The following is a 25,908-nucleotide window of genomic DNA, read 5'->3' as shown; positions in this document are numbered from 1 at the left end:
TATGCATCCAAAGTACTTGAAACCGTCCACCTGTTCTAACTTTGTTCCTCCTATTTGGCACTCAATCCGTTTATATCTCTTTCCCACTGACATTCCTTCTGTTTTGGAGATGCTAATCTTCATACCATAGTCCTTACATTTCTGATCTAGCTCTGAAATATTATTTTGCAAACTTTCGATCGAATCTGCCATCACAACTAAGTCATCCGCATATGCGATACTGCTTATTTTGTGTTCATATATCTTAATCTCACCCAGCCAGTCTATTGTTTTCAATATATGATCCTTAAATAATATGAACAACAGTGGAGACAGGTTGCAGCCTTGTCTTACCCCTGAAACTACTCTGAACCATGAACTCAATTACCGTCAACTCTAACTGCTGCCTGACTATCTATGTGAAGACCTTTAATTGCTTGCAAAAGTTTGCCTCCTATTCCATAATCTCGTAGAACAGACAATAACTTCCTCCTAGGAAGCCGGTCATATGCCCTTTCTAGATCTATAAAGCATAGATACAGTTCCCTGTTCCACTCGTAACACTTCTCCATTATTTGCCGTAAGCTAAAGATCTGGTCCTGACAACCTCTAAGAGGCCTAAAGCCACACTGATTTTCATCCAATTTGTCCTCAACTAATACTCGCACCTTCCTTTCAACAATACCTGAGAAGATTTTACCCACAACGCTGATTAAAGAGATACCTCTGTAGTTGTTACAATCCTTTCTGTTTGCATGTTTAAAGATTGGTGTGATTACTGCTTTCGTCCAGTCTGATGGAACCTGTCCCGACTCCCACGCCATTTCATTTATCCTGTGTAGCCATTTAAGACCTGACATTCCACTGTATTTGATGAGGTCCGACTTAACTTCATCCACCCTTGCCGCATTATTGCACTGCAATCTATTGACCAGACAGATGGCTAGAAAAAATCTAAGAGTCTGCGGAAAGAGTCGTCTGTGTCACGTCTTCACTGTCTGCTGTCTCAGGCCTTCCACCTACATTTGGGATGAGCTCAGGTCTCCGCATCTACAGATGTCACTTTTAGTTCTTCTTCTGCTTCAGTCCTCTACTCCAAGATTTTTAGGCAGCAATTAAGTTGTCAGCATGTTTCCACCCTTTCCGATTTCCTCTTAATTTCTCTGTAGGTCTGACTCACCATATCTTTCATAATTTCATTTATGTACCTCTGTCATGGTCTTCCTTCAGATCATTTTTCATTAACATACCGCTCTGTTACTGTGTTCAGGAGAACCTCACGTCTCTTTACAAGGTGTTTAAGTTGCATTTTTTCTTTAGACAGCTGACTTCCATACGCTTCTCTTTGCACTCACCCTTTTAAGGACCACTTCGTCAGCAACCATGTCAGTTCACTTTCCTTTGACGACATGTCTACAACACAATATCTCGGAAGAATTTTATTTCTTCTCTTCTGTAGTTCCCAGAGTCCAGGTTTCACACGCAAAAACATGCGGCACTCCCAGCATAGTCTTTGAGAAACTTTTCCCTGGTTTCAAGGCTCGTGCTTTCTTGAGTTAATATCTTCTTGCTGTTGACGGGCAGCTTCTACTTCTGAATTTTATTTTGTTCCATCCTTCCCTACGGATCTTATTCGTAAATAAGTAAAGACGTTGACTTCCTCAAGTAGCTCGTTCGTGAATTTGGATTTTGCAATTCTCGTTTTCACCACGTGCCATCATTTCTATTTTGAACTCAAAATACACTCCTGGAAATTGAAATAAGAACACCGTGAATTCATTGTCCCAGGAAGGGGAAACTTTATTGACACATTCCTGGGGTCAGATACATCACATGATCACACTGACAGAACCACAGGCACATAGACACAGGCAACAGAGCATGCACAATGTCGGCACTAGTACAGTGTATATCCACCTTTCGCAGCAATGCAGGCTGCTATTCTCCCATGGAGACGATCGTAGAGATGCTGGATGTAGTCCTGTGGAACGGCTTGCCATGCCATTTCCACCTGGCGCCTCAGTTGGACCAGCGTTCGTGCTGGACGTGCAGACCGCGTGAGACGACGCTTCATCCAGTCCCAAAAATGCTCAATGGGGGACAGATCCGGAGATCACTCCCCACACCATGATGCCGGGTGTTGGCCCTGTGTGCCTCGGTCGTATGCAGTCCTGATTGTGGCGCTCACCTGCACGGCGCCAAACACGCATACGACCATCATTGGCACCAAGGCAGAAGCGACTCTCATCGCTGAAGACGACACGTCTCCATTCGTCCCTCCATTCGCGCCTGTCGCGACACCACTGGAGGCGGGCTGCACGATGTTGGGGCGTGAGCGGAAGACGGCCTAACGGTGTGCGGGACCGTAGCCCAGCTTCATGGAGACGGTTGCGAATGGTCCTCGCCGATACCCCAGGAGCAACAGTGTCCCTAATTTGCTGGGAAGTGGCGGTGCGGTCCCCTACGGCACTGCGTAGGATCCTACGGTCTTGGCGTGCATCCGTGCGTCGCTGCGGTCCAGTCCCAGGTCGACGGGCACGTGCACCTTCCGCCGACCACTGGCGACAACATCGATGTACTGTGGAGACCTCACGCCCCACGTGTTGAGCAATTCGGCGGTACGTCCACCCGGCCTCCCGCATGCCCACTATACGCCCTCGCTCAAAGTCCGTCAACTGCACATACGGTTCACGTCCACGCTGTCGCGGCATGCTACCAGTGTTAAAGACTGCGATGGAGCTCCGTATGCCACGGCAAACTGGCTGACACTGACGGCGGCGGTGCACAAATGCTGCGCAGCTAGCGCCATTCGACGGCCAACACCGCGGTTCCTGGTGTGTCCGCTGTGCCGTGCGTGTGATCATTGCTTGTACAGCCCTCTCGCAGTGTCCGGAGCATGTATGGTGGGTCTGACACACCGGTGTCAATGTGTTCTTTTTTCCATTTCCAGGAGTGTATTTTAATATTATATTCTCCTCCCATAACCATACACAATGCATTCGTCGGGGCTTCATTTTCTGCAGTTTCAGCGAGGACTCTATATTATCGACATATCTTAAAATATCTCGTATTTGTACGAGTATATACCCTCTCATCAAAAGCATACAGACATCTCCATGTAATGCAGTATTGATCACTAGAGGTCACAAGAGGTGGCCCCACCAGTATAAAAGGATGCGAGGCCTGTTGTGTTCTCAGTAGAGAATCAGTAACAGCAGAGTGTGTCGATAAGAAGAGATCAGTGACTTCGAACGTGGACTAGTCACCAGTAGCAGATCAATCAGGGGGATTTTAGCCCTTCCAGAGCTGCCTAAACGATGTGGTGGTGATGTGGAAACGCAAAGGAACATCCAAAGCTAAACTAAGGCCGGACAGACCCCATCTACTAACGGACAGGCGTTGTCGAGCACTGCAAAGGATGGCTGTAAAAATTGACACGAAATCAGCGGAAGGAATCACTCGTGAGTCCCAAAGTGCTACCAGCAGCCGAGTTACCACGATGACTGGGCGTCAGGTGTCAAAACAAATAGAAATCCGACAGAAGGGTTTGGGTTTCGCTTGTACATGAAAAGCGTTACCTTCAATCATGTGTAGTGCCAACAGTGAAGTATGGACGAGCTAGTGTTACGGTATGGGGATATTTTTCGTGGTTAGAGTGTGGTCCCGTTGTTGCGCTTAAGAAAACCCTAAAAAACGGAAGTACAGGAACATTTTTTACAGCGTTGTGTACTGCGTACAACAGAAAGGATGTTTACGGACGATGCACACTCATGCTGGTACAGTATCCTCTCACCAACCAGTGTACTTGAGGCAATAGTTTGTGCACAACAACATTCCTGGAACTGACTGATCTTCCCAGAGTCCCGATCTGGACCCACTGGAACACCTTTGGGATGAGTTAGAAGCTCAGTTACGCTTGAGAAACAATGGGTTGCCACTCCTCCACAGACATTCAGACACCTCACTGAAACTGTCCTCAGCAGAGTGCATGCCAAGGCGAGGGGTGATTACACACCATATTAAGTCCACTAATAGGTGTCCGGATAGCGTATTACCTGTCTGTGAGTCTTCTCTGACCTTTTCAAATGTCTCTCCTAGATATAGGTTAAAAACAGTGGATGATGACGCAGAATTTGTCTGATGCCTTTTCGAGTCTGCATTTCGTTTTACAATGGCATGCCCCTGCTCGTCATCGCCGTTATCGTCCGTACTTATGGTACATGCAGGATTTGGGCGGAAATGAAAATGACTGAAGTGGGAGCTCCAGGTGGCCAAGTGTTGAGGTCGGAAGAGGCAGGAGCCATTTATGTTAATGCGGGGTCGATTCCCTATGGAGCCACTATTTTAATTTTATTTTTTTAATTTTTTACGTTGCTTGCATTGCAGGTAAACGGAAATAATGATTAATACATCGTATTTACTAATATCTTAACAAAAGACATGGAAAGGAAATCCAAAAGAAAATTTGGGATTGCAAATAATTTCCAAGAAAGGATTGTATTGTACTTCCACGAACACTTTGCATTTATTATTTCAACAGCGGGCAGTAATTACAGCGTAAAGGACTTCGTATTCTGTTCGTTTCATTTTGACTTACGAGCAGCCCACAGCTGCTGCACGTGAACAATAGTTTCCCTGTTTTTACGATGAATATCACCGCATCACGTGTAAATAATTAACTGTAATATAACGAAAGTATCTACTTTTATATACGAAGTTCTCGTTGCCGGCCGTTCTGGCCGAGCGGTTCTAGGCGCTTCAGTCTGGAACCGCATTGCTGCTACGGTCGCAGATTCGAATCCTGCCTCTGTCATGGATGTGTGATGTTCTTAGGTTAGTTAGGTTTAAGTAGTTCTAAGTTCTAGGGGACTGATGACCTCAGATGTTAAGTCCCATAGTACTTAGAGCCATTTGAACCATTTGAAGTCCTCGTTCCCACTTACAATCCCTTCATGGAAATTTATTTACAACACCAAATTTTCCTTTGCCTTTGCTTTTCACGCCTTTAATGAAAATATTAATAAATACAATATACCTTGCATTGTTTCCATTTGTTTGCAATATACCGGGAGACACACATGCTTGGAATGACATGGGGTTTTATTAGAACCAAAAAAATACAAACGTTCAAATAATGTCCGACAGATGGCGCTTCATCTGATCAGAATAGCAATAATTAGCATAACAAAGTAAGACAAAGCAAAGATGATGTTCTTTACAGAAAATGCTCAATATGTCCACCATCATTCCTCAACAATAGCTGTAGTCGAGTTATAATGTTGTGAACAGCACTGTAAAGCATGTCCGGAGTTATGGTGAGGCAAAAAAAATGGTTCAAATGGCTCTGAGCACTATGGGACTCAACTGCTGAGGTCATTAGTCCCCTAGAACTTAGAACTAGTTAAACCTAACTAACCTAAGGACATAACAAACATCCATGCCCGAGGCAGGATTCGAACCTGCGACCGTAGCGGTCTTGCGGTTCCAGACTGCAGCGCCTTTAACCGCACGGCCACTTCGGCCGGCAGGTGAGGCATTGGCGTCGGATGTTGTCTTTCAGCATCCCTAGAGATGTCGGTCGATCACGATACACTTGCGACTTCAGGTAACCCCAAAGCCAATAACCGCACGGACTGAGGTCTGGGGACCTGGGAGGCCAAGCATGACGAAAGTGGCTGCTGAGTACACGATCATCACCAAACGACGCGCGCAAGAGCTCTTTCACGCGTGTAGCAATATGGGGTTGTTTTTTTCTGTTCTAATAAAACCCCATGTCATTCCAAGCATGTGTGTCAATTTTTACCTCTCTATCTACATTGTTACGTGGTTTATTAAGTTTTCAAATTTATACTGACTTTTTGATCACCCGGTACGTAACGCAAAAATTGATTTAAATATGTCTTCTTCAGTAGGGAAATGGACTCATAGAACCACATACTGACAAAATCGGATGTTGGAGCTCTTCTACCTTAAATTATGCATTTTAACTGTTGATCTTTGCGGTTGACATGCACGTTCTACCAGACACGAGCGTTCTGGCTCCAAAGTCCGTTTTTGTCAATATGTAATTCTACAAGGCTACTTTCCTTCTGAAGAAGACAAATTTATGTTTACGAGCTCGCATTGCCTGTCTTGTTCAGTGGTACGATGCAATGTTTCCTCGAACGTGCATGCATGTCCGAAGGAACATTGCATCGTTCCTCTGAACAACAGGCACTGCAGCGACTAAGGCCATTATGAAAAACATGAAATTTATTCGCAGTTGAGAATACGGACAGCCATCAGCTGTACAATGGAATGATGACAACGAAAATTTGTGCCGAACTGAGACTCGAACCCGGATTTCCCGCTCATTGCGAGCGGTAGAGCGATAACCTTACCATTTTTCCCCCTCATTTTATTCGTTATTTTTCTCGTTATCTGGCCTGGGCGGACGTCAAAGGACATCCCTTCAAGTTCATCGTTGAATATTTCACCCAGTTTTGTTTTTCTTACTGAGGGCAGCCAGCCCTCTGGGCGGAAGCGCTGAACTACCCGCGCCGGTGCATTAGGCTGTCCGAGCACGACTCGCGGAGAGAGACAAACATCTATATTTCGTCAACGATGTGTCTTTCAACCTGCACTCGTCCATTCATTATGTATATTTTCGTACAGGGGAGATATTTTAATTGAAAGTCTCTGCCCATTGTCGGCGGAAGAATACGATATTGAAATGCCTATGTTGTTCAGAAGTACGATGCCATGTTTGTTCGGACATGTAAATATTGCACCGACCACGGCTGTTATGAAACAGTTGGAACCCATTCGTAGTTGCGAATATGGACAACGTGTAGCTCAGCGTTCAGTCAGGGGACTGGCTGAACTCTGGAAAAACAACTGGGTGAAGTATTCAACTATCGTCGTGAAGGGGTGTCCCGTGATCTCCTTGTAGACCAAATAACGTAAATAATATCGAAAAAAAGGATAAAGCGACCGATCGCGATAATCGGGAAATTCGGATTCGAGCCCCGGTCGGGCACAAATTTTCACTATTTTCATTCCAGTATACAACTGATGGTTGTCCATACTTGCAACCCCGAATACATTTCATGTACATTTATATCTGTTGAAACCATGGTAGAGGGATGATAAACCTTTAATTCTGCATCTGGTTGGCTGTTATTTTCCAATCCCATCAAGTTTGACGCATTAATATTAGTTCAAAAATGGCTCTGAGCACTATGGGACTTAACTTCTGAGGTCATCAGTCCCCTAGAACTTAGAACTACGTAAACCTAACTAACCTAAGGACATCACACACATTCATGCCCGAGGAAGCGTTCGAACCTGCGACCGTAGCAGCAGCGCGGTTCCGGACTGAAGCGCCTAGAACCGCACGGCAACAGCGGCTGGCACTTTACAAAATTGTAACAATAGTTCTGATCCTTTAAAACTAATTTAGTTTCATGACTGAAATAAAATCGTCCCCTTCTGGTTTTTGTCACAATGTAAATCTCATTTTAACCATGAGTGGGTAATTATTCCCAGATTGCGAACTGTTGTATTAGACGGCACCCCTGACGGAAGTTAAAATCTTCAAACTATCGACGTTTCGACCCCTCTACTGATATCATCTTCAGGATCTTGCGGTGTCCACGGTAAACTGAGAGGTCGAAACGTCGATTGTTTCAAGAAATATGACGCGGCCTAACAGCCCAGAAGATTATGACTCTAGTGACAACGGTCACGAAAGCCTGCAGACTTAGATAATACCCCTTAACCTTTGCAAGGAACAGAGATTAATGCCGCGGACGCGGTGCTTTCTTTTTGCAGCGGCCAAGCCGGGCGACGTGTGCTACAGCGACGCGCACTGCCGCCTGTGGGACGCCAACTCGCACTGCCACTTCCTCATCCCCAAGCTGTTCGGCCGGTGCGGCTGCAATGCCCACATGCTGCCTCGCGGCAACCTCTGCGTGCCGTCTCAGGAGGAAGACTTCCCACCGCCGCCGCTGCTGCCCTCGCCGGCCGCTCCTGCTGATGCCACCACCACTCACCCGCCTGTCACCACCGCTGTCACTGAGACCACCACCACCACCACCACCACCATCACCACCACCACTGCTGCACCAACAACTACTGCCGCACCATTCACCCCTGGCCATACCACCACACCGAGCACCACAGTACACTCTACAGTGGAAAGTACTTCTGTACATACCGTTACAGAAGGAGTTACCACGCCAAGCACCACGGCAGCAGCCTCCACGACGCGAAGCCCCGGGGCAACAAGTACCACTTCAGGCGCGGACGAAGCCTTGTCGAGCGGAACACCGTCGTCGGAGTTCACCGAATCACCGGCAGTGTCTTTCAGCACCAGCGATGCTGCACCAGTGACCGACCGTCAGCCAGATGTCTCCATCAAATACCCCGTCCCCAGCTCCTATCCTACACCAGCTACGGAGGGTCCTTACAGGGATGTAACAGCCGAAATGGAAGCGGAAACCTCTCCGTTAATGGCAGATGCTACGTCTCCTCCGGTGTTCAGTACACCATCAGCTGAACCTGAAGTTCTGTCCTCTTCAGCGTCTCCTGCTGAAGCCACAGAAAACATTTTCGGAAGTTCTGAAGCGACAATGGACACATCATCGCCATCACAACCTGCAGATGTTAGCGACATCGTTGCTTCTTCAACTATTCAATCATCTAGCCCTGAAGCATCGACCAGTAGTTCTCCTGAAGCCCTACCGACGACACCGAAACCTGAAACATACTTCGAAGAAAACGTCGAAATCTCTTCTCCGACCGTTACAGATTTTCCCGACAATCAGGCTTCAGATTCGGTTGGAACTTCCGCTTCCGTTCCGAGTCATCCACCTCCATTTAGCGTCGGTACAGAGCTAACGTTTGATGCCAATTACGCCACTTCGACGGATAACCAGCCGTCTTCCTCCATCGATGACAACTGGGTGTCATCATCTTCGGCCTATTCCGAGCTGGTGGTAACAACTGCACAGGATACGTCTTCCTCCATCGATGACGGCTGGGTTTCATCTTCATCTTCTTCCGACGCTCCTGTAACGACGACTCAGGGTGTAGATGCCGCCACGAATGACGTAGAAGTCGGGGCCTCCTCTACAGAACCGGCGACCCCGACGCAGGAGACCGAAGGTACCTCCAGCTCGGAACCGCTTCTACAGGATGACACTGAAGAAGAATCAGTCACTGAGACAGTGGCGCCGTCAGAGCTCACCGACAACCAGTCGACACCGCAGGAAGCGTCAGTTGCCTCTGAAGCTGTACCACCATCCGGCTCATCGTCTGCTTCGCTGTTTGTTACCGAAGTGACGTCAGCTGAAAAACCTTCTACAGAAGACGATTTGATGCTGGCTGCAACGAGTTTTGCGGCAGGTAAGTTAGCTCTCGCCAAAACATCGTATTGTATAAGGGGCGTTCAAAAAGAAACGAGCCAGAGGCATAATTACATAAACCAGTACCTGTACGTTAGAGGTATTGACCCTGGCTGTTGAGACACTTGTTCCGTTGTGACACAAGGCGGTGAATGGCTGTCTCGTGAAATTCCCAGGGCTGCGATGTTAACCAGTTCCACACGTACAGCCGGACGTCGTCGTCCACACGAGTGGAGGAAATTTTATGCTGACGTATCGCAAACCTTGACCACCCTTCGCCAAGCGATCAAATAAAAACGACCATGCAATCTCAACCGTGGGGTCATTCTGCTCCACGACGATGCAGAGCCTCATACGGCCAACACAGTCGTGGCACTCTTGCACAAATTCAGATGGGAGGTTCTCGGCCACCCTCCATACAGTCCGCACTTCTCTCCCTGTGATTACGCCATTTTTGGTCCCCTTTAAAAGGCTCTGAGGGGCAAACGATTCACCTTGGACGACGACGCCCAACTGTATTTGCGGAACTGGTTAACACCGTAGCTCCGAGAATTTTATGAGACAGCTTTTCACCGCTTTGTGTCACAGTGGGATAAGTGTCTCAACAGCCAAGGTCAATACTTCTAACATAGAGGTACTGGTTACTGTAATGATGCCTCCGGCTCGTTTCTTTTTGAACGCCCCTTGTAGTATATACATGCCTTTTCTTTTATCCGCTAGAGGTATCTACATGGTTTCACTGTCGTTCCTTCTCCTTTATCCCGACCATGAGCGGAGTGCAGGAAGTGCTACAGAGGGTCGAAGATTGGTGCAGGTACTGATAGTTGACCCTAAAAGTTAATAACTAATTACCAATTATTCGAAGTTGAGGACGATGACATGGAACTCAAATGGATAAAATTCAAAATAATTATTCAGTACGCCTTAGAAAAGTATTTTCCGAGCAGAATTTTAAGGGATGGAAAAGGACCACCGTGGTTTAATAGCTAGGGTACGCGCGCTGCAAGTGTGAACGACGTATTACTGCAGCCTGCTCGGACATCTCTGCTGAAATGCTAGCACGTGTGCTGCAGTCGTTCCAAATCAGATTCAAAACGTGTACTGCCGCTGCCGGTGCTCATTTTGAACATAACCTATGATAGTCAATTGTATCGTTACTGGTCTGAATCCACAGAACTAGTGTGTGCACTTGTGTTGTTCTTTAGTGTGTGCTCCTACAGGTACTGTAAATGTGTCGGTGTGGGAAATCTTCAAATTACGGTATGTCATAAAAGACTCGCACTAGAATTCTACAGAAAACACCACAGACATTCTAATTTACCCTGCTTTTAGTTTGTTATTGTCAATACGTATTGTTTCAATTTAAAAAGTGTTTTCACAAAAAATACACTTTGAGAGTATTATTAAAATCTGTTTCTTGGCTAAAAGTACAAGCCTTTGACTACCAATCCATTCTGTAGAAACCACAAATCAACAGCACTTTCCAGTCCTCACCAAATTTCTGCATCGTTTTTGTGTCTCATATTGGAAAATGCTTTTAAATATACGTTCAGTTACTGCCAGTAATGTGTTAATCATCCACTCACACAAACAAGACAAAAGCATTACCTCAGGCAATTATAGTGTCACAACTTCGGGATCGCTGAGGATGGCAACAATCTGGAACAGAGAACAGTCAGCCTAGAGTGTTCCGAATAGACTTTTAACGATCGGTTCTTTGGGTTTGGGTGGCTTCGAAGTGGTGGGAGGGGAGGGGAAGGGGGGTCAACGGCAAGCTTACCGCGTCCTTACGATAGCTAGTCCATTGCCAGCTCACAACATACTAACTTACCTAAGCTACCCATTTATAATAAAATCGGCACATATGTGGCTCTAGGTGCCGCCCAAAAATGTCAATATTGGCTCTTGAGCAAGGGAGACTGACGACCACTGGCTTAGGTGCTGCGCAAGAAGTCAGAGGACGGATGATTGAGTTGAGGCTAGACAAAGTGATGGCCCCCAGATGCTGAAAGCTCTGGCATCCAAGATAGCACAGAGTAGCAGTCCACGGGCACGCCAACCAACGGTGTATTACACACTGATATGTCCTGACAAAACTACACCATCTGGTGAGCAAGATGTATGAGATAGGCGAAATACCCTCAGACTTCAAGAAAAATATAATAATTCAAATCCCAAAGAAAGCAGGTGTTGACAGATATGAAAATTACCGAACTATCAGTTTAATAAGTCACAGCTGCAAAATACTAACGCGAATTCTTTACAGACGAATGGAAAAACTGATAGAAGCCGACCTCGGGGAAGATCAGTTTGGATTCCGTAGAAATGTTGGAACACGTGAGGCAATGCTCACCCCACGACTTACCTTATAAGAAATATTAAGGAAAGGCAAACCTACGTTTCTAGCGTTTGTAGACTTAGAGAAAGCTTTTGACAATGTTGTTTGGAATACTCTCTTTCAAATTCTGAAGGTGGCAGGGGTAAAATACAGGGTGCGAAAGGCTATTTACAAAAAAAATGGCTCTGAGCACTATGGGACTCAACTTCTGAGGTTATCAGTCCCCTAGAACTTAGAACTACTTAAACCTAATTAACCTAAGGACAACAGACACATCCATACCCGAGGCAGGATTCGAACCTGCAACCGTAGCGGTCACGCGGTTCCAGACGGTAGCGCCTAGAACCGCTCGGCCACTCCGGCCGGCGGCTATTTACAATTTGTACAGAAAGCAGATGGCAGTTATAAGAGTTGACGGGTATGAAAGGGAAGCAGTGGTTGGGAAGGGAGTGAGATAGGGCTGTAGGCTATCCCCGATGTTATTCAATCTGTATATTGAGCAAGCAGTAAAGGAAACAAAAGAAAAATTCGGAGTAGGTATTAAAATCCATGGAGAAGAAATAAAAACTTTGAGGTTCGCTGATGACATTGTAATTCTGTCAGAGACAGCAAAGGACTTGGAAGAGCAGTTGAACGGAATGGACAGTGTCTTGAAAGGAGGGTATAAGATGAACATCAACAAAGGCAAAACGAGGATAATGGAATGTAGTCGCATTAAGTGGGGTGATGCTGAGGGAATTAGATCAGGAAATGAGATATTTAAAGTATTAAAGGAGTTTTGCTATTTGGGGAGCAAAATAACTGATGATGGTCGAAGTAGAGAGGATATAAAATGTAGACTGGCAATGCCAAGGAGAGCGTTTCTGGAGAAGAAAAATTTGTTAACATCGAGTATAGATTTAAATGTCAGGAAGTTGTTTCTGAATGTATTTGTATGGAGTGTAGCCATGTATGGAAGTGAAACGTGGACGATAAATAGTTTTGACAAGAAGAGCATAGAAGCTTTCGAAATGTTGTGCTACAGAGGAATGTTGAAGATTAGATGGGTAGATCACATAACTAATGAGGAGGTATTGAATAGAATTGGGTAGAAGAGGAGCTTGTGGCACAACTTGACTAGAAGAAGGGATCGGTTGGTAGGACATGTTCTGAGACATCGAGGGATCACCAATTTAGTACTGGAGGGCAGCGTGGAGGGTAAAAATGAATACACTAAGCAGGTTCAGAGGGTTGTAGGCTGCAGTAGGTACTGGGAGATGAAGAAGCTTGCACATGATAGAGCAGCATGGAGAGCTGCATCAAACCAGTCTCAGGACTGAAGACCACAACAACAACATGTTACACATTGGCCTGTCTCGGACAGGCAGACTGACAATCCGCATCGGTACTTCCGCTTAGAAACATTTCCTTTGTTATTGCTTTGTGTGACACAGTTTAGGAAAGTCTGTATCATGCCACTGACTTGACGTGACGTGACCGTCGTTGTGTGGTGCCTGCAGGGATGCGGCCCATGGCGGCGGTGTCGCTGGGGCTGCCGTGCGTGTCTGACCTGCAGTGCCGCGCCGCCGACCCCAACTCCCGCTGCGTGGGCGGCGTCTGCGACTGCGCCCGCAGGCCCAACGGCACCGGCTCCTGCTGGGCCGGCAACCGCGGCTGCCACCCCGGCACCTTCCAGGTAGGCAAACACTGTGCCACAGCTCATCGTCTCACAGTATCATTAAGGGGGGTAGGACGTCAAACGGGCCGACTTGGAGCAGGAGAGGCATCACAGAACATTTTAATAACCAGTGTCTATACGTTTACAAATAAATTCATAAAACTTTGTCAGCATCACCAGGAAGGGTTCAGGATTCACACTCACTGCAGTGGAAGTTCGAAAACATTACAAAATAATTTTTTTTACGTGTCAAATTTCATCATCTTTTTCACTTACTAATGGCAGCATTTGTTGGTATAGGTACACTTTTCTTCATAAGTTAGAGAGATTCTTCGATGAATTTTGCACAGCATACGTACTATACTTACAGGTGTATGTAACTCTAGAATTTATTTAATTTATGAAAAAACGAAGGAGCTGTTATATTTTAAACTTCATGTTTAGAAAAAAACACAAATTTTATAGTTAATTACCTCAATTATTACCACAGTTTGTAATAGATTCTGAAAATTCTAGAGTTTCATACACCTTTAAGTATGGTTTGTATGCTGTGCAAAATTCATCGAAGAATCTCTCTTACTTATGAAGAAACGTGTACCTACAGCAACAAATGCAGCCATTAGTAAGTGAAAAAAATGATGAAATTTCACATGTAAAAAAAATTATTTCATTATGTTTTCGAACTTCCACTGCTATGAGTGTGAATTCTGAATCCTTCCTGGTCATGCTGACAAAGTTTTATGAATTTATTTGTAAAAGTACAGACAGTGGAAATTGTAATGTCCTGCGGTGCGTCTCCTGCTACAAGTCGGCCCGTTTGATGTCCTAACCCCCTTAACGGGCCTGCACGCTGGTCCTGTAATTTTAAAAACGTAAATTCAGACAGTTTCAAACAGACAAATATTAATTATCAATATATAAAGTATGCAGCCAACCGGTTGCATAAGTTTAATGTAAAAACCTTGACCAGATTTCGATAGCATTAAGTGTGTCTTCTTCAGAAGGAAGTGACAAAAACTACGTTAAAATTCTAAACATACGTGACGAGCCAAGGAGGTCAAGTGAAACAGCAGAAGACGTGAAATAAAGTCCGCCGTGGACACAATAAAAACTGTTACAATAGGTATAGATCGTTAAAACAGTAGACATTAGACAGTCTAATGCCTGTTCTTTTAACAAGCGGTACCTGTTATAAGAATACCATTAAGTACTATTTTCTGCTGTTTGGCTTGACCTCCTTAGCCCACCATGTGTGTTTAGAATTTTCTTAAATTCTGAAGAAGACATCCTTAGTGATATCGGAACCTGCTCGAGGTGTTTACGTTAAACTTATGGAACCTTTTGGCTGCACACTTTAATTATTGAAAATTTATGTACTGTTGTTTCTGTCAGCCTTGTTTAAGATTGTGAAATATTAATTAATTTTGACCAAACAGGCGATTCCAGGCTTACGGGACAGGAGAGGTGATGAGATAATAATTGTTTAACTACTATTTTAAAAGAACTTATTCATTGTACGAAGTACAAGAGACTGGTGATTTTAAAATTACAACTTGCTGGAATCTCTTGTACTTTAAGCAACGCGTTCGTTTACTTTCACTACCAAACCATCATAATTTAAATCTGAATTAAGTAAACTTTTCAATCAAACAATTTCCAAAACTTTTAGTAAACTTTACAGCTAGTAAAAACCGCCAAAAATTCAAAACTTTCAACTTTTATTGGGTAAAATTTTACAACAAACTTAAAAAAATAAGACGTCCAAAGCTTTCATGTTTCAGAGGTTCATGAATTTTAAAAACCCTTAGGTAAAAATTTACAATAAATTATAAAACCGAAATATTCAAAATTTATAAAAAATAAATATTTGAAAAATAAGCAATGAAATAGTAAGTAGGACAACTCCCTTCACAGTAAGCAGAAATCAGGCGCCTTGTCTCCAAAAGGGACCCCGTTTGCGTGACGGCATTAAATTCAGATTGGGTGCCTGGTTCGTATCACTTGTACATGGCACCTCAATGGCTTCTTATTTGGCTTTACATCAATTTAAGTAATACAACTTCCACACGTAGTAATATCAAAATAACTTGACGCACGGCACTCTTTAAATTTGGGGAAAGTTCCTTCTGTCGCATTACTTTGTGAACTCTTAAACTAAATACGTGTGTGGTAACCAGGATGGCGACTTCACGCAGTGTATTTAGAGCAGGCCAGTGCTTATCAATAAATAAACTTTCGCTTCGACCTTCATTGTTTGTGCCGTAATACCATTCCCATGTACATCAGCCACACGACGACCCAAGGCTGACTACGTTCCACATAGTATCGGCAATAACTTGTTCCGTAATTTAGATCTGGATCGGCGCCTTCAATAGGAAATAAGCAGGAAATGCATACGCCAAAAGCGCGATCTACATTGAAACCAAGACAAGCTAGCACGCACCGAGTCGTACACGAGACACTGTGTCCTCCGTTCAATCCTGCATAACCAAATACAAACACATACGACTGCCAGTCCACACAGGACAACATCAACAGTTCGCGACGTACAGCTAGTTGCGCTGTGACGTCACTTCTTCTCTCAGCAAGGAAACAGTCGCTCTCCAGTCTCACTTTTCCCTCAAAACCACTCTTCTCGGCCTTTTAGAATTAGCCGCAGTAGTTCCTCAAGCAATCAGAGCTTCAATTTAGAGCGAGATATCGAGCCAAGATAATCACTGAAGGAAGATCTACTACGCCATCACTCACAAACGTACAATATTTATTGACAATACTGATTCGTCAGTCCTTCACTATATTGAAGCAACCCTTACACCATCAATACTACTGTCAGCATTGTCATTTAGCAACAAGATTTTGGAAGGTTGTTTTCAGATGCTCTTACTGTGTTTTCTCACATTCTATCAGTCCTCTTTCCTGGCCAGTTTTCTTTAACTCAGCCTATTCTGACACATTTCCATTACGGTTTGCTTTAAATTTTGGTCCTACCTTTATCAGCTGCCTTAGCACAGGCACTAAAAAGATCTGTGCCATCAGTTTATTTATTATCAAGCTTTTGAATTTTGCACTTTTTATGGTAAGTTCAGGTGCCTGTTGTATTAACGTGGAACGTTTCACAATTTCGAGTGTCACCCTTGCGCCGGAGCCTTGTTAATGTTCTCTGTATCGTTCCAATTTTTTCTACAGCAGAACGTCGCTAATCCGCCCTCTCTGGGACCGGAAGCATGGGTAGAACTCAAAAAAGATCAGATTATCAGAGGAAGACTTTTATTTACTCGTAGCGTCACAATACCACAATGCAATACAATACAGTACATTACAACTTTAATTATCAACTGGAAATACTGGCTGAAATATTGTTCCACGATAAAAAATTCCGTGTTAAAGTATTAAATAAACGAAAAGGAAACGTCGAAACAGTAAAAATATCATACGTAAGAGTGGAATGTACACTAGTGCCTGCACTGCAAAATAGTTGTGTTGTACGATACAATATGATCACGAACACTGGCGTTATGTGACTGTCATTATCTCAACTACAGAGTGCAACAGTTAGTCTATCTTTGGTAATTTTTATACCTGTTACAGACTCATTTCGTGAAGCAAGATTTCTTGTAGAAATATTTCACCTCGGTTCTCTTCAAAAAAGGGGCCGACATTCGAATACTGGTGTCTGTAGATTTCTGCTTGCTATACCGATCACTTCGACGATAATCTGCCGAGTCGGAAGTGTTCGAATGCAGGTCTCTGTTTTGACGACAGCCGAGGTGAAATCTTTCTACACGTCGGCCAGAAGCCTGGTGTAGTAAATCGCCGAAACTGGTAGCCAAATAAAATAAGTTTGGAAACTAGGTGGCTGAAAAGTGTTTGATTTGACATTCTGTATCGAGCAGCCGAGTCCCGCAACCATCTCTGAAAAGATGGACATACAGAGACATAGAATTTAGGGTTTCCGAGGTTTCCATAAATGACTTAAGGCAATAACCGGTATGATTTGTTTGCAAAAGAAACGGCCGATTTCTTTCCCCCTGCTTCCGCAGTCCGACACTGTCCTTCGTTTCTCATAACTGCATAGTTGCTAGGCAGTTAAGGCCTAAGAACTTTGACGCTTCGAGGAGTGGGAAATTTACACATCGCCGCATGAGCAAGACGATAAGACATCTTAATCATCCCTCCATTTTTGATTTTTGCAATAGCTTGCCAAACCACAACACGGACCAATGTCGGACTTTTTCAAGAATCCTTTGATTCAGCTTCGAACCTATAAAGCCACTGGGTTTAACTCTAGTAAAAGGACGTGTGGGATGACTGGGGCAGGGGAGTTCACAGGTCGGTGACCGCCGACAGCCAACAAGATCGCCTCCGTATCAGGCGGAGCTTCGTTACGGTCGTTAACAAGCCACGTCTCCTGCTCCTGTAGTATAAAGGTCACGTCTCGAGCATTCCCGTCTCGGGTGGATGAGCCGGCTTAATTATGAGACTGCTAACCCTGCCCTCGTTGGGGGCGGTCCGTTACGCCTCAGGTCTGCCGTCGTGTTCATCTGTCTGACGGAATGAAGTTCCCACTCTATCACTTGGGAAAGCACCTCGTTCTATTAAACTATAGCGTGGCGTAGTCTCGAGGTCCTAATTAGTGACTTGCTTTAAACTGTATTTCCTGTGGGACTTGCCTGTATTTTACTTCTGACTAAAATTACCTCCTTCCACCTCTCCGCTAGATAGGAACAGGATGCAATCCCCATTGAAACCAAGGGACCGTCCTTTATTAGAGAACTGGAATGGGGTCCAGCCATCTTGCGAGTACGACGCAGGAAGTAATTAAAGAAGAGACGGTGACATTCCTCTCCAAAACTAACATTCACGATTGAGAAAACCTTAATGCAGAGACTGAAGCAACGATCGGCTGTCATGACAGTGTGGTAATACGACGATACTGCCAAGGAGTAGGATAGGCCAAGCGCGGATGAATCGGGACCGGGACAGTGCATGCAAAGGGACAATTTTAGAATATTCGTTCCCCAGCAGAAACGAACTAAATATATTACTAGGTCTACAACTTTGGTTCCGCCGTTTTCTCGAAGTTCGAGGCTTTATTGTGAAAAACTTACAAAAAAATTATGATTCATAGTATTACCCATCTCTGGCCCAACATTCTCCCATCTTTCGGATAGTATACGAATCCCGTGGGGATCCATGAATCGAAACAGTTTTGCACTTGTTCATATAATTAGAAGTGTTGGTCAGGCAGACTGTATGCCACTGATCAAAAAAGGTGGTAGTCAGAGAGAACAACGTATGGAGAATAGGGCGGGAGGGATAGGACTTCTCATTTCAACGTTTCCATGTATGGTTTTGCAACATGGGGTCGAGCACTGACCTGCTGCAGAATTACCTTTACGTGTCTGTCGCTGTATTGTGGCCGTTTCTGTTTCAGTGCTGGGCTCGAACTCATCAATTGCTTTCGATTATGATGACCTATGACTGTATTCGTGTGCTTCAGTAGCTACGAAAACGTTCTGTCTTCCCCCGCCATGCCGGTCTTCTTAAGCGTTGAAAACATTCTCTGCACGTTCTTCCAGTAATACTTCCCTCACCATTGGTCTTACCCATTTTAAGAGTCACAGCCGCAGATTTCTTCATGTTAAAGCAGAGAATTAAAACTTCCCGCAAATGGCGAGAAATGGGTACGTAAGTTGACATACTTAATCGGGAATAACCTTATGGTGCAATCACAAACCGACTAATATTTTTATGGCATTATGTTTACAGATGACCAAGCTTATTGTATTACACCTATGACCAACCACCTGAACCCCACTTGCCGCTACTGTTGTCTATTGCAAAACGGCGGAAGCAAAGTTGTAGACCTAATAGTGTAGAATCCAACATATGGAAATTTTATGTACACTACGTGATCAAAAGTATCCGGACACCCCCAAAAACATACGTGTTTCATATTAGGTGCATTGTGCTGCCACCTACTGCCAGGTACTCCATATCAGCTACCTCAGTAGATATTAGACATCGTTAGAGAGTAGAATTGGGCGCTCTGCGGAACTCACGGACTTCAAAAGTGGTCAGGTGATTGGGTATCACTCCTAAACATTCCTAGGTCCACTTTTTCCGATGTGATAGTGAAGTGGAAACATGAAAGGACACTTACAGAACACAAGCATACAGGCCGACTTCGTCTGTTGACTGACAGAGACCGCCGACAGTTGAAGAGGGTCGTAATGTGTAATAGGCAGACATATATCCAGACCATCACACCGAATTCCAAATTGCATCAGGATCCACTGCAAGTACTATGACAGTTTGGCAGGAGGTGAGAAAACTTGGATTTCATGGTCGAGCGGCTGCTCATAAGCTATACATCACGCCGGTAAATGCCAAACGATGCCTCGCTTGGTGTAAGAAGTGTAAACACTGGACGATTGAACAGTGGAAAAACGTTGTGTGGAGTGACGAATCACGGTACACAATGTTGCGATCCGACGGCAGGGTGTGGGTATGGCGAATGCCCGGTGAACGTCATCTGCCAGCGTGTGTAGTGCCAACAGCAAAATTCGGAGGCGGTGGTGTTATGGTGTTCTCGTGTTTTTCATGGAGGGGCTTGCATGCCTTGTTGTTTGGCGTGGCACTGTCACAGCACAGGCCTACACTGATTTTTAAGCACCTCCTCGCTTGCCATTGTTGAAGAGCAATTTGGGAATGGTATCCGCATCTTTCAACTCGATCGAACACATGTTCATAATGCACGGCCTGTGACTGAGTAATTACACGACAATGACATCCCTGTAAAGGACTGGTCTGCGCAGGGTCCTGACCTGATTCCTATAGAACACCTTTGGGATGTTTTGGAACGCCGACTTCGTGCCAGGCCTCACCGAATGTCATTGATACATCTCCTCAGTACAGCACTCCGTGAAGAATGGGCTGTCATTCCCCAAGAAACCTTCCAGCACGTGATTGAACGTATGTCTGCGACAGTGGAAGCTGCCATCAAGGCTAAAGATGGGCCAGCGCCATATTGAATTCCAGCATTACCGATGGAGGGCGTCACGAACTTGTAAGTCATTTTCAGCCAGAAGTCGGATACTTTAGATCACACAGTGAATCAGAAAGCTGCCTAACAAAGTGCCAGTGTAGTGATGTATTCTGATTTTCTCATTGCAGATACTAGTTAATTAAGGTAAGAAGAACAGGAGCTTTTGATTTCTAATATTTTGTTTCTCTAAACTTGGTTGGTTAGTTAACCGTTACTCTGATTATGTATTCGTTTGTGGTAGATTTTAGATCGGCGATCTGAAATGAGTTTTGGTGCTTCTTATGTTAATGGAAAATGATCTCAGTGTTACTAATCTCTGTAATTAAAAATACTACATTAAGGCTGAATATGGATATCTCGCAAATGTATAATGGTAAAGGAGGTGGGACGGACGATGACATGCGGAAAGCTATGACTGCATTCCGCCAAGGGAGGAGCATACGTCATGCCTCAGAAGTTATTTGTTGTGCCTCGTTCATGTCTACCACAAAGTGGTAATGATGTTCAGCTGAAGAAGATGGATGGAAATCTGCGTTTATCGTCGAATAAAAAAAGTATTTAGCAGAACAGATGCTCAGGTTCTCGGCTGTGGGCTCGGATTGAATTCTGACGTTTTAAGAAAAGGTGTTTTTTTTTTTCTTCGGAGAGCAAAATGGAATCGAATACAAGTTTCACAAACAGTATCACGTAGCAGGAATTGACTGGCCTATTGGTTTTCGTAAGCACAATCCAGAAATAGCATTCAGGGAGGCTGAAGGTCTCTTCATATCATTTGAAAGGCCTCAATAAGCATGACGTTCATCAGTAGTATACTTTATTGGGTAAAACCATGGAAAGTTGTCCTAAGACACTCAATATACCTCCTTAATAAATATGTAATTTATGCCACTGTGAAAAGTAGAAGAAATGTTCTTGTAACATTATTCCGATTCATCTCAGCGACTGTCCCGATTCTTCCTCACTGACAACGGTAAATGGGGACATGTGATACCTAATTGTTATCTTTAATACATTCACTTTGTATCTGTTTACAATAGTAATATGCCCCGTGAAACGTTCCTTAAATATTATGTTACAGACTGAACTAGAAACTTTGACTTCCTACTAATAGTAAAACCAGCATTATAAATCTTCAAATTTTTGTACCGATTCGCCCGAGATTACACTACATCACATTCTAGCTTAATAACCCACGGACGTAGGAGAGCTAAGTGAAAAGTTCTAGGCTTGCTGCTGATGTGGCGTTGGCACCAATAAAATTTCGTTTTTATCATGTTGGTATAAGTCGTACAGTAATACAGGGTATCCGTATTTCTAAGGCTGGTCAAAAACTGAAATGTCCGGGAACAAATATCTGTTAACTCGTACGAGGCGGCTTCAAAAGTAAGTTACATATTATTATGACAGACCAAGTACCATTTATTGAAGCCCGCATTACACGTCAATGTGACACAGATACATGACACTACTCTTCAGTATAGTCACCAAGTCTATATAAACAGCGGTAGGAGCTTTCTGCCAACTGTTCAGTTCCTCGACGATATAATTTCGTTCATCGGTCACGGTATAACCTCCCAACAGATAAATTCTTTCCGTAACCTCACAAAAAATGTGACTAACGTCTCAATTAAATTGTGACTCAGATACAACCTTTCAATAATTAAGTGACTATGAATCTAAACTGGTAAATCTGGAGCACAGCATTGTTGCGTCATGGGCCTGAAAAGTCATTCTGAATAAACTGAAAATTCTTACCTCAATTTAGTCGCCGGATAACGCGTATATATCTGCTCCTATAAGAAAATTTTCTGGCACAGACCAGTGCAATGCTGGCCGCTAGAGTTGTCGTGTATAAAAAGAAACAACTGATTTTTCTTTACGATAATCGGGATGACCATGAATAGGAGAAATTAGTGAAAACTTTAAATTCAGATGAATTGTAACCTCCCCCTCATTTATAGACCTTAATGACAGTGAAAAATTAAACCGCGTGCACCTAATGGAAATTTAGGAAAAGCAATCGTCACCAAAGTTAATTTGTCAGTAAAGGGGGAGGAAAGGGTTACATCTAAATGAAAGGAAAAATGCAAATGAAATTGGTGGAAATTAATTTTGAGAAAAGGGTAAAATTAATGAAGAAAGTAAATGTGCGGTCGTTACGTTAACAATTAATTGGCGTTAATTAGATATTTGAGATTTGGGGAAAATTACGGTCGCCAGTCCTATGGGCAACTACTCTAATAACTGAAAATGATATGATTAGCACTAAAAGCGTGGCAACTGAAGGTTGACACGTGTTGTGTGAAAACTGAATGTTTGTCAGAAGTAATAAATTTCGCTACACTCTGACTTAATTTAGCGAAAGAATTAAAAAACCGGAAAATTGAAAGTTTATTTAGTGACTAAAATTAATAGTGAACTTTGTTTCTGAAGCACTACGAAATTCAATAAAATAAGGTTAGTCTTGGGCTACCTCAACAATCATTTCAAAAGCTACTTGAATCTACGCAATTTAGAAATAAAAGAATCAAAATATCCACGGGTGAGCTGCCGGTCTACAGTGTCCAACGGGCACAATATTTCGGCGATCATACATGTCGCCATCATCAGGTGAACTGACGGACTGAGCTCCTGTGAACGTGCCGGCACGGAGATCCGTACACTATGGCTGCTCAGGGGGAACTGGGTTCGGTCGCGGCGGCGGCCGATTTAAATACCCTCCGCCGCGGCGCGCTCACTCCGCCGTCCGCGCCCCGCGCCACGGTCGCGCGGTGGAACAGATTTCGACGGCGTCTGAGATGACGTCGGTGTGATGGCTCTGTCCGCCGTGGTCGTCACAACTATACACTTGCTCGATTTACTCTTGATTAACCCAATCGCTGGTTCCCAAGCCTTGCTAAGATTGTAGCCACAGTCACGGTTTATGAGGTCGTCATTGGTGCGAATTTCGATGGCCTCTCTAACAACGTTGTCCCAGCATCTCGACGTCTGTACCAGAATCCTCGTGCGTTCATACTCCATAGCGTGATTTTCCGACAAACAATGTTCAGCGACCGCCGACTTGCTCGGATACATCAGTCGAGTGTGCCTCTGGTGTTCACGGCATCGATCCTCGACGGTACGCATCGTCTGACAAATATACGACTTGCCACATTGACACGGAATCTGGTACACGCCGGCCTTCCTCAAACCGAGGTCATCTTTGGCGCTCCCCACCAGTGCACATGTTTTATTCGGAGGACAAAACACAGTTCCGACCCGGTGTTTCTTCAAAATGCGGGCGATTTTCCCCGGGAGTGCGCCTGTACATGGGATAAACGCAGATTTAACTTTGAACTTGAATTAAATGATTCTGAACAATTAACAATAGTAAAATTTAGTACGTACCAAGCTGAGCTGCAGTCACAGGTAAGCTAAAATATGGTAACAAAACTCGCACTCTTAATTTGTGCTTGTGTAATCTAAATATTGTAGCCAGTTATGAATACTTTAACTGAACTTTGAAATTAAAGCAGTTAAACCGAATTATATTACTTTAATGCTGGCGTTTGAATTTCATCGACTCTCGGGTTCATTCCGGAAAAGGAGGGGACCCTGCTTGGTAATGCAATTGGGACAATGAGCAACAAAGGTTCATGCTACGTTGCTGTAATTTTGTGAGGCAAATGGGACAATTTTAAAAGCTGAAGTCTGCCATACAGTTCTAAAACTTTACGTGCTTTCAGTCTTCGTTGTCGGTTGATTGAGGGTTTGAAGTCGTCGATCGAGGAGGTGGCGACAGTCACTCATTGTCGGCCGTCGCTGTTGCAGAAGCTGGATGTTGGCGCGCCTTCTTCTCGACACGGTCACGAGGCGAAAGGGCTCTTGATGTGCGCCAGCTAATGTTTCCCGTCTGCGACACCGTGTCAGAAAGTACCATAGCAAGTCGAGCGCAATTACATGCTGCCAAACGCCGAAAGCGCGGCAACTCGCGGGAGCGTCACACAACACACCTGCTCCACCGCCCTACTCCAGCCAGACTCTCCCATGCTCTGCCCGCGCTCCACGCGGCAGAGTTCACACTACCAAAGATCCTAAACACTTTGGTTCTCCACACGACCTATCGATGTAATCGTTCGATAGCATAGTTTTCCCTAGGCCAGACTCAGCGTAAAAATACAAATAATATTTACAAAACAAACCAATTATACATCGACATAAATGCATAAATAGTAAAACAAGTACAATATATAAAGACACAGAAATGTCATATCTTCAGGTAACAAAATAAGGAAAAAAATTTATAGTACAATAGATGGAAATAGGAGGATATGCATTTCCGGCGTTACAGAATGACTGTCTATCGGTTCTGGCGCTGCAGTCCGGAACCGCGGGACTGCTACGGTCGCAGGTTCGAATCCTGCCTCGGGCATGGGTGTGTGTGATGTCCTTAGGTTAGTTAGGTTTAAGTAGTTCTAAGTTATAGGGGACTTATGACCTAAGATGTTGAGTCCCATAGTGCTCAGAGCCATTTGAACCATTTTGAACAGAATGACTGTCAAAAGTTAATTTTATAAGGAAAATTATTACTAAAAGATTTTTTTAAAACATTTACATGGGACTAGATATAAAAATAGTACAAAATCAGTTGTAACAAATTACATATGCGCGCGGCTATAGATAGTAACTCTTGGTTTTACCTTATACTACGTCGCTCCGGCACCGCCATCGCTCTCCATGACCGGCGCAACCGCCCGACTGCGAGTTACTACTACTACTACTGCCGACACTGCTCTCTGGGCTGCCATTCTATTGTACCTTACATATCGCAGGCAGTGCGTGAGCATTCCATCGAAGTTACATCTGCTCCAGTGCGCTAGCAATAAATTCCTTAGTCATGGACCTCTTGCAACGGAGCCATATGAAAACCGCAGTATGAACGGTCTGGTCGTCAGAAATCTGCATTGGCTGCGAATCAGTTCCTCGATTGCCTGGACATTGTCGTCTGTGCTCGATGTCGATGGCCTTCCTTTCCCATCAGTCCGACCACGTCTGTGCGGCCGTGGTCAAATCGTTGGCTCTTCACCTCGGCTGAATGCAACATTGCACTTAGTCCGTATACCGCCAGAATTTCACGATGAATCTCTCTGCAGTTTAGGGGTTTTGCCCACAAGAGCTGTACTGTTCAGCGTATTTCAAATACTGGTCATGTATCCAGTTGCCACGCCATTTCACGCCCACGCTGTGATGCACGTGGTAACAGGATCTCGCAATGGTCTTCACAAGGCTATAATTCGTCAGCATGAAATAAACGGAAACGTAAAATGATGCACAATTTATAAAATAATGTAGAAACAGCTCTTGGTCAAAAGTTTCGATACAAGAGCAGTAGGACCTCATCGAAGCAGAAATCTGGATACCCTCCTGACACCTTTAGGACAGGAATTCTTCTCATGATTCACCTCGTATTGGGTGAAACAATTACTGACGAATAAAAGTCTGGTTGACTGTACAGAATGCC

At 44.3% G+C, this 25,908-nt stretch overlaps 1 protein-coding gene and 1 non-coding gene across 2 annotated transcripts in view; one reads left to right on the top strand and one right to left on the bottom strand.

Annotated features, from left to right (window-relative positions):
• Positions 1-25,908, top strand: part of LOC126245060 (mucin-5AC) — a 465,061-nt gene that overhangs the window by 278,065 nt on the left and 161,088 nt on the right. Inside the window, exons 4-5 of the mRNA XM_049948287.1 lie at positions 7,792-9,366; positions 13,203-13,378. Coding sequence (XP_049804244.1) covers positions 7,792-9,366; positions 13,203-13,378 — 1,751 coding nt within the window. The remainder of the gene's footprint in view (positions 1-7,791; positions 9,367-13,202; positions 13,379-25,908) is intronic.
• On the bottom strand, positions 16,458-16,565 carry LOC126205445 (U6 spliceosomal RNA). Its single transcript, XR_007540572.1, has one exon. It is a non-coding gene; the product is annotated as a U6 spliceosomal RNA (small nuclear RNA).

This window comes from Schistocerca nitens, chromosome 1 (genome assembly GCF_023898315.1).
Source record: "Schistocerca nitens isolate TAMUIC-IGC-003100 chromosome 1, iqSchNite1.1, whole genome shotgun sequence".
NCBI lineage: Eukaryota > Metazoa > Arthropoda > Insecta > Orthoptera > Acrididae > Schistocerca > Schistocerca nitens.
The sequence above is the reverse complement of the archived record's forward strand: the minus strand, read 5'-3'. Positions and strand labels throughout refer to the sequence as shown.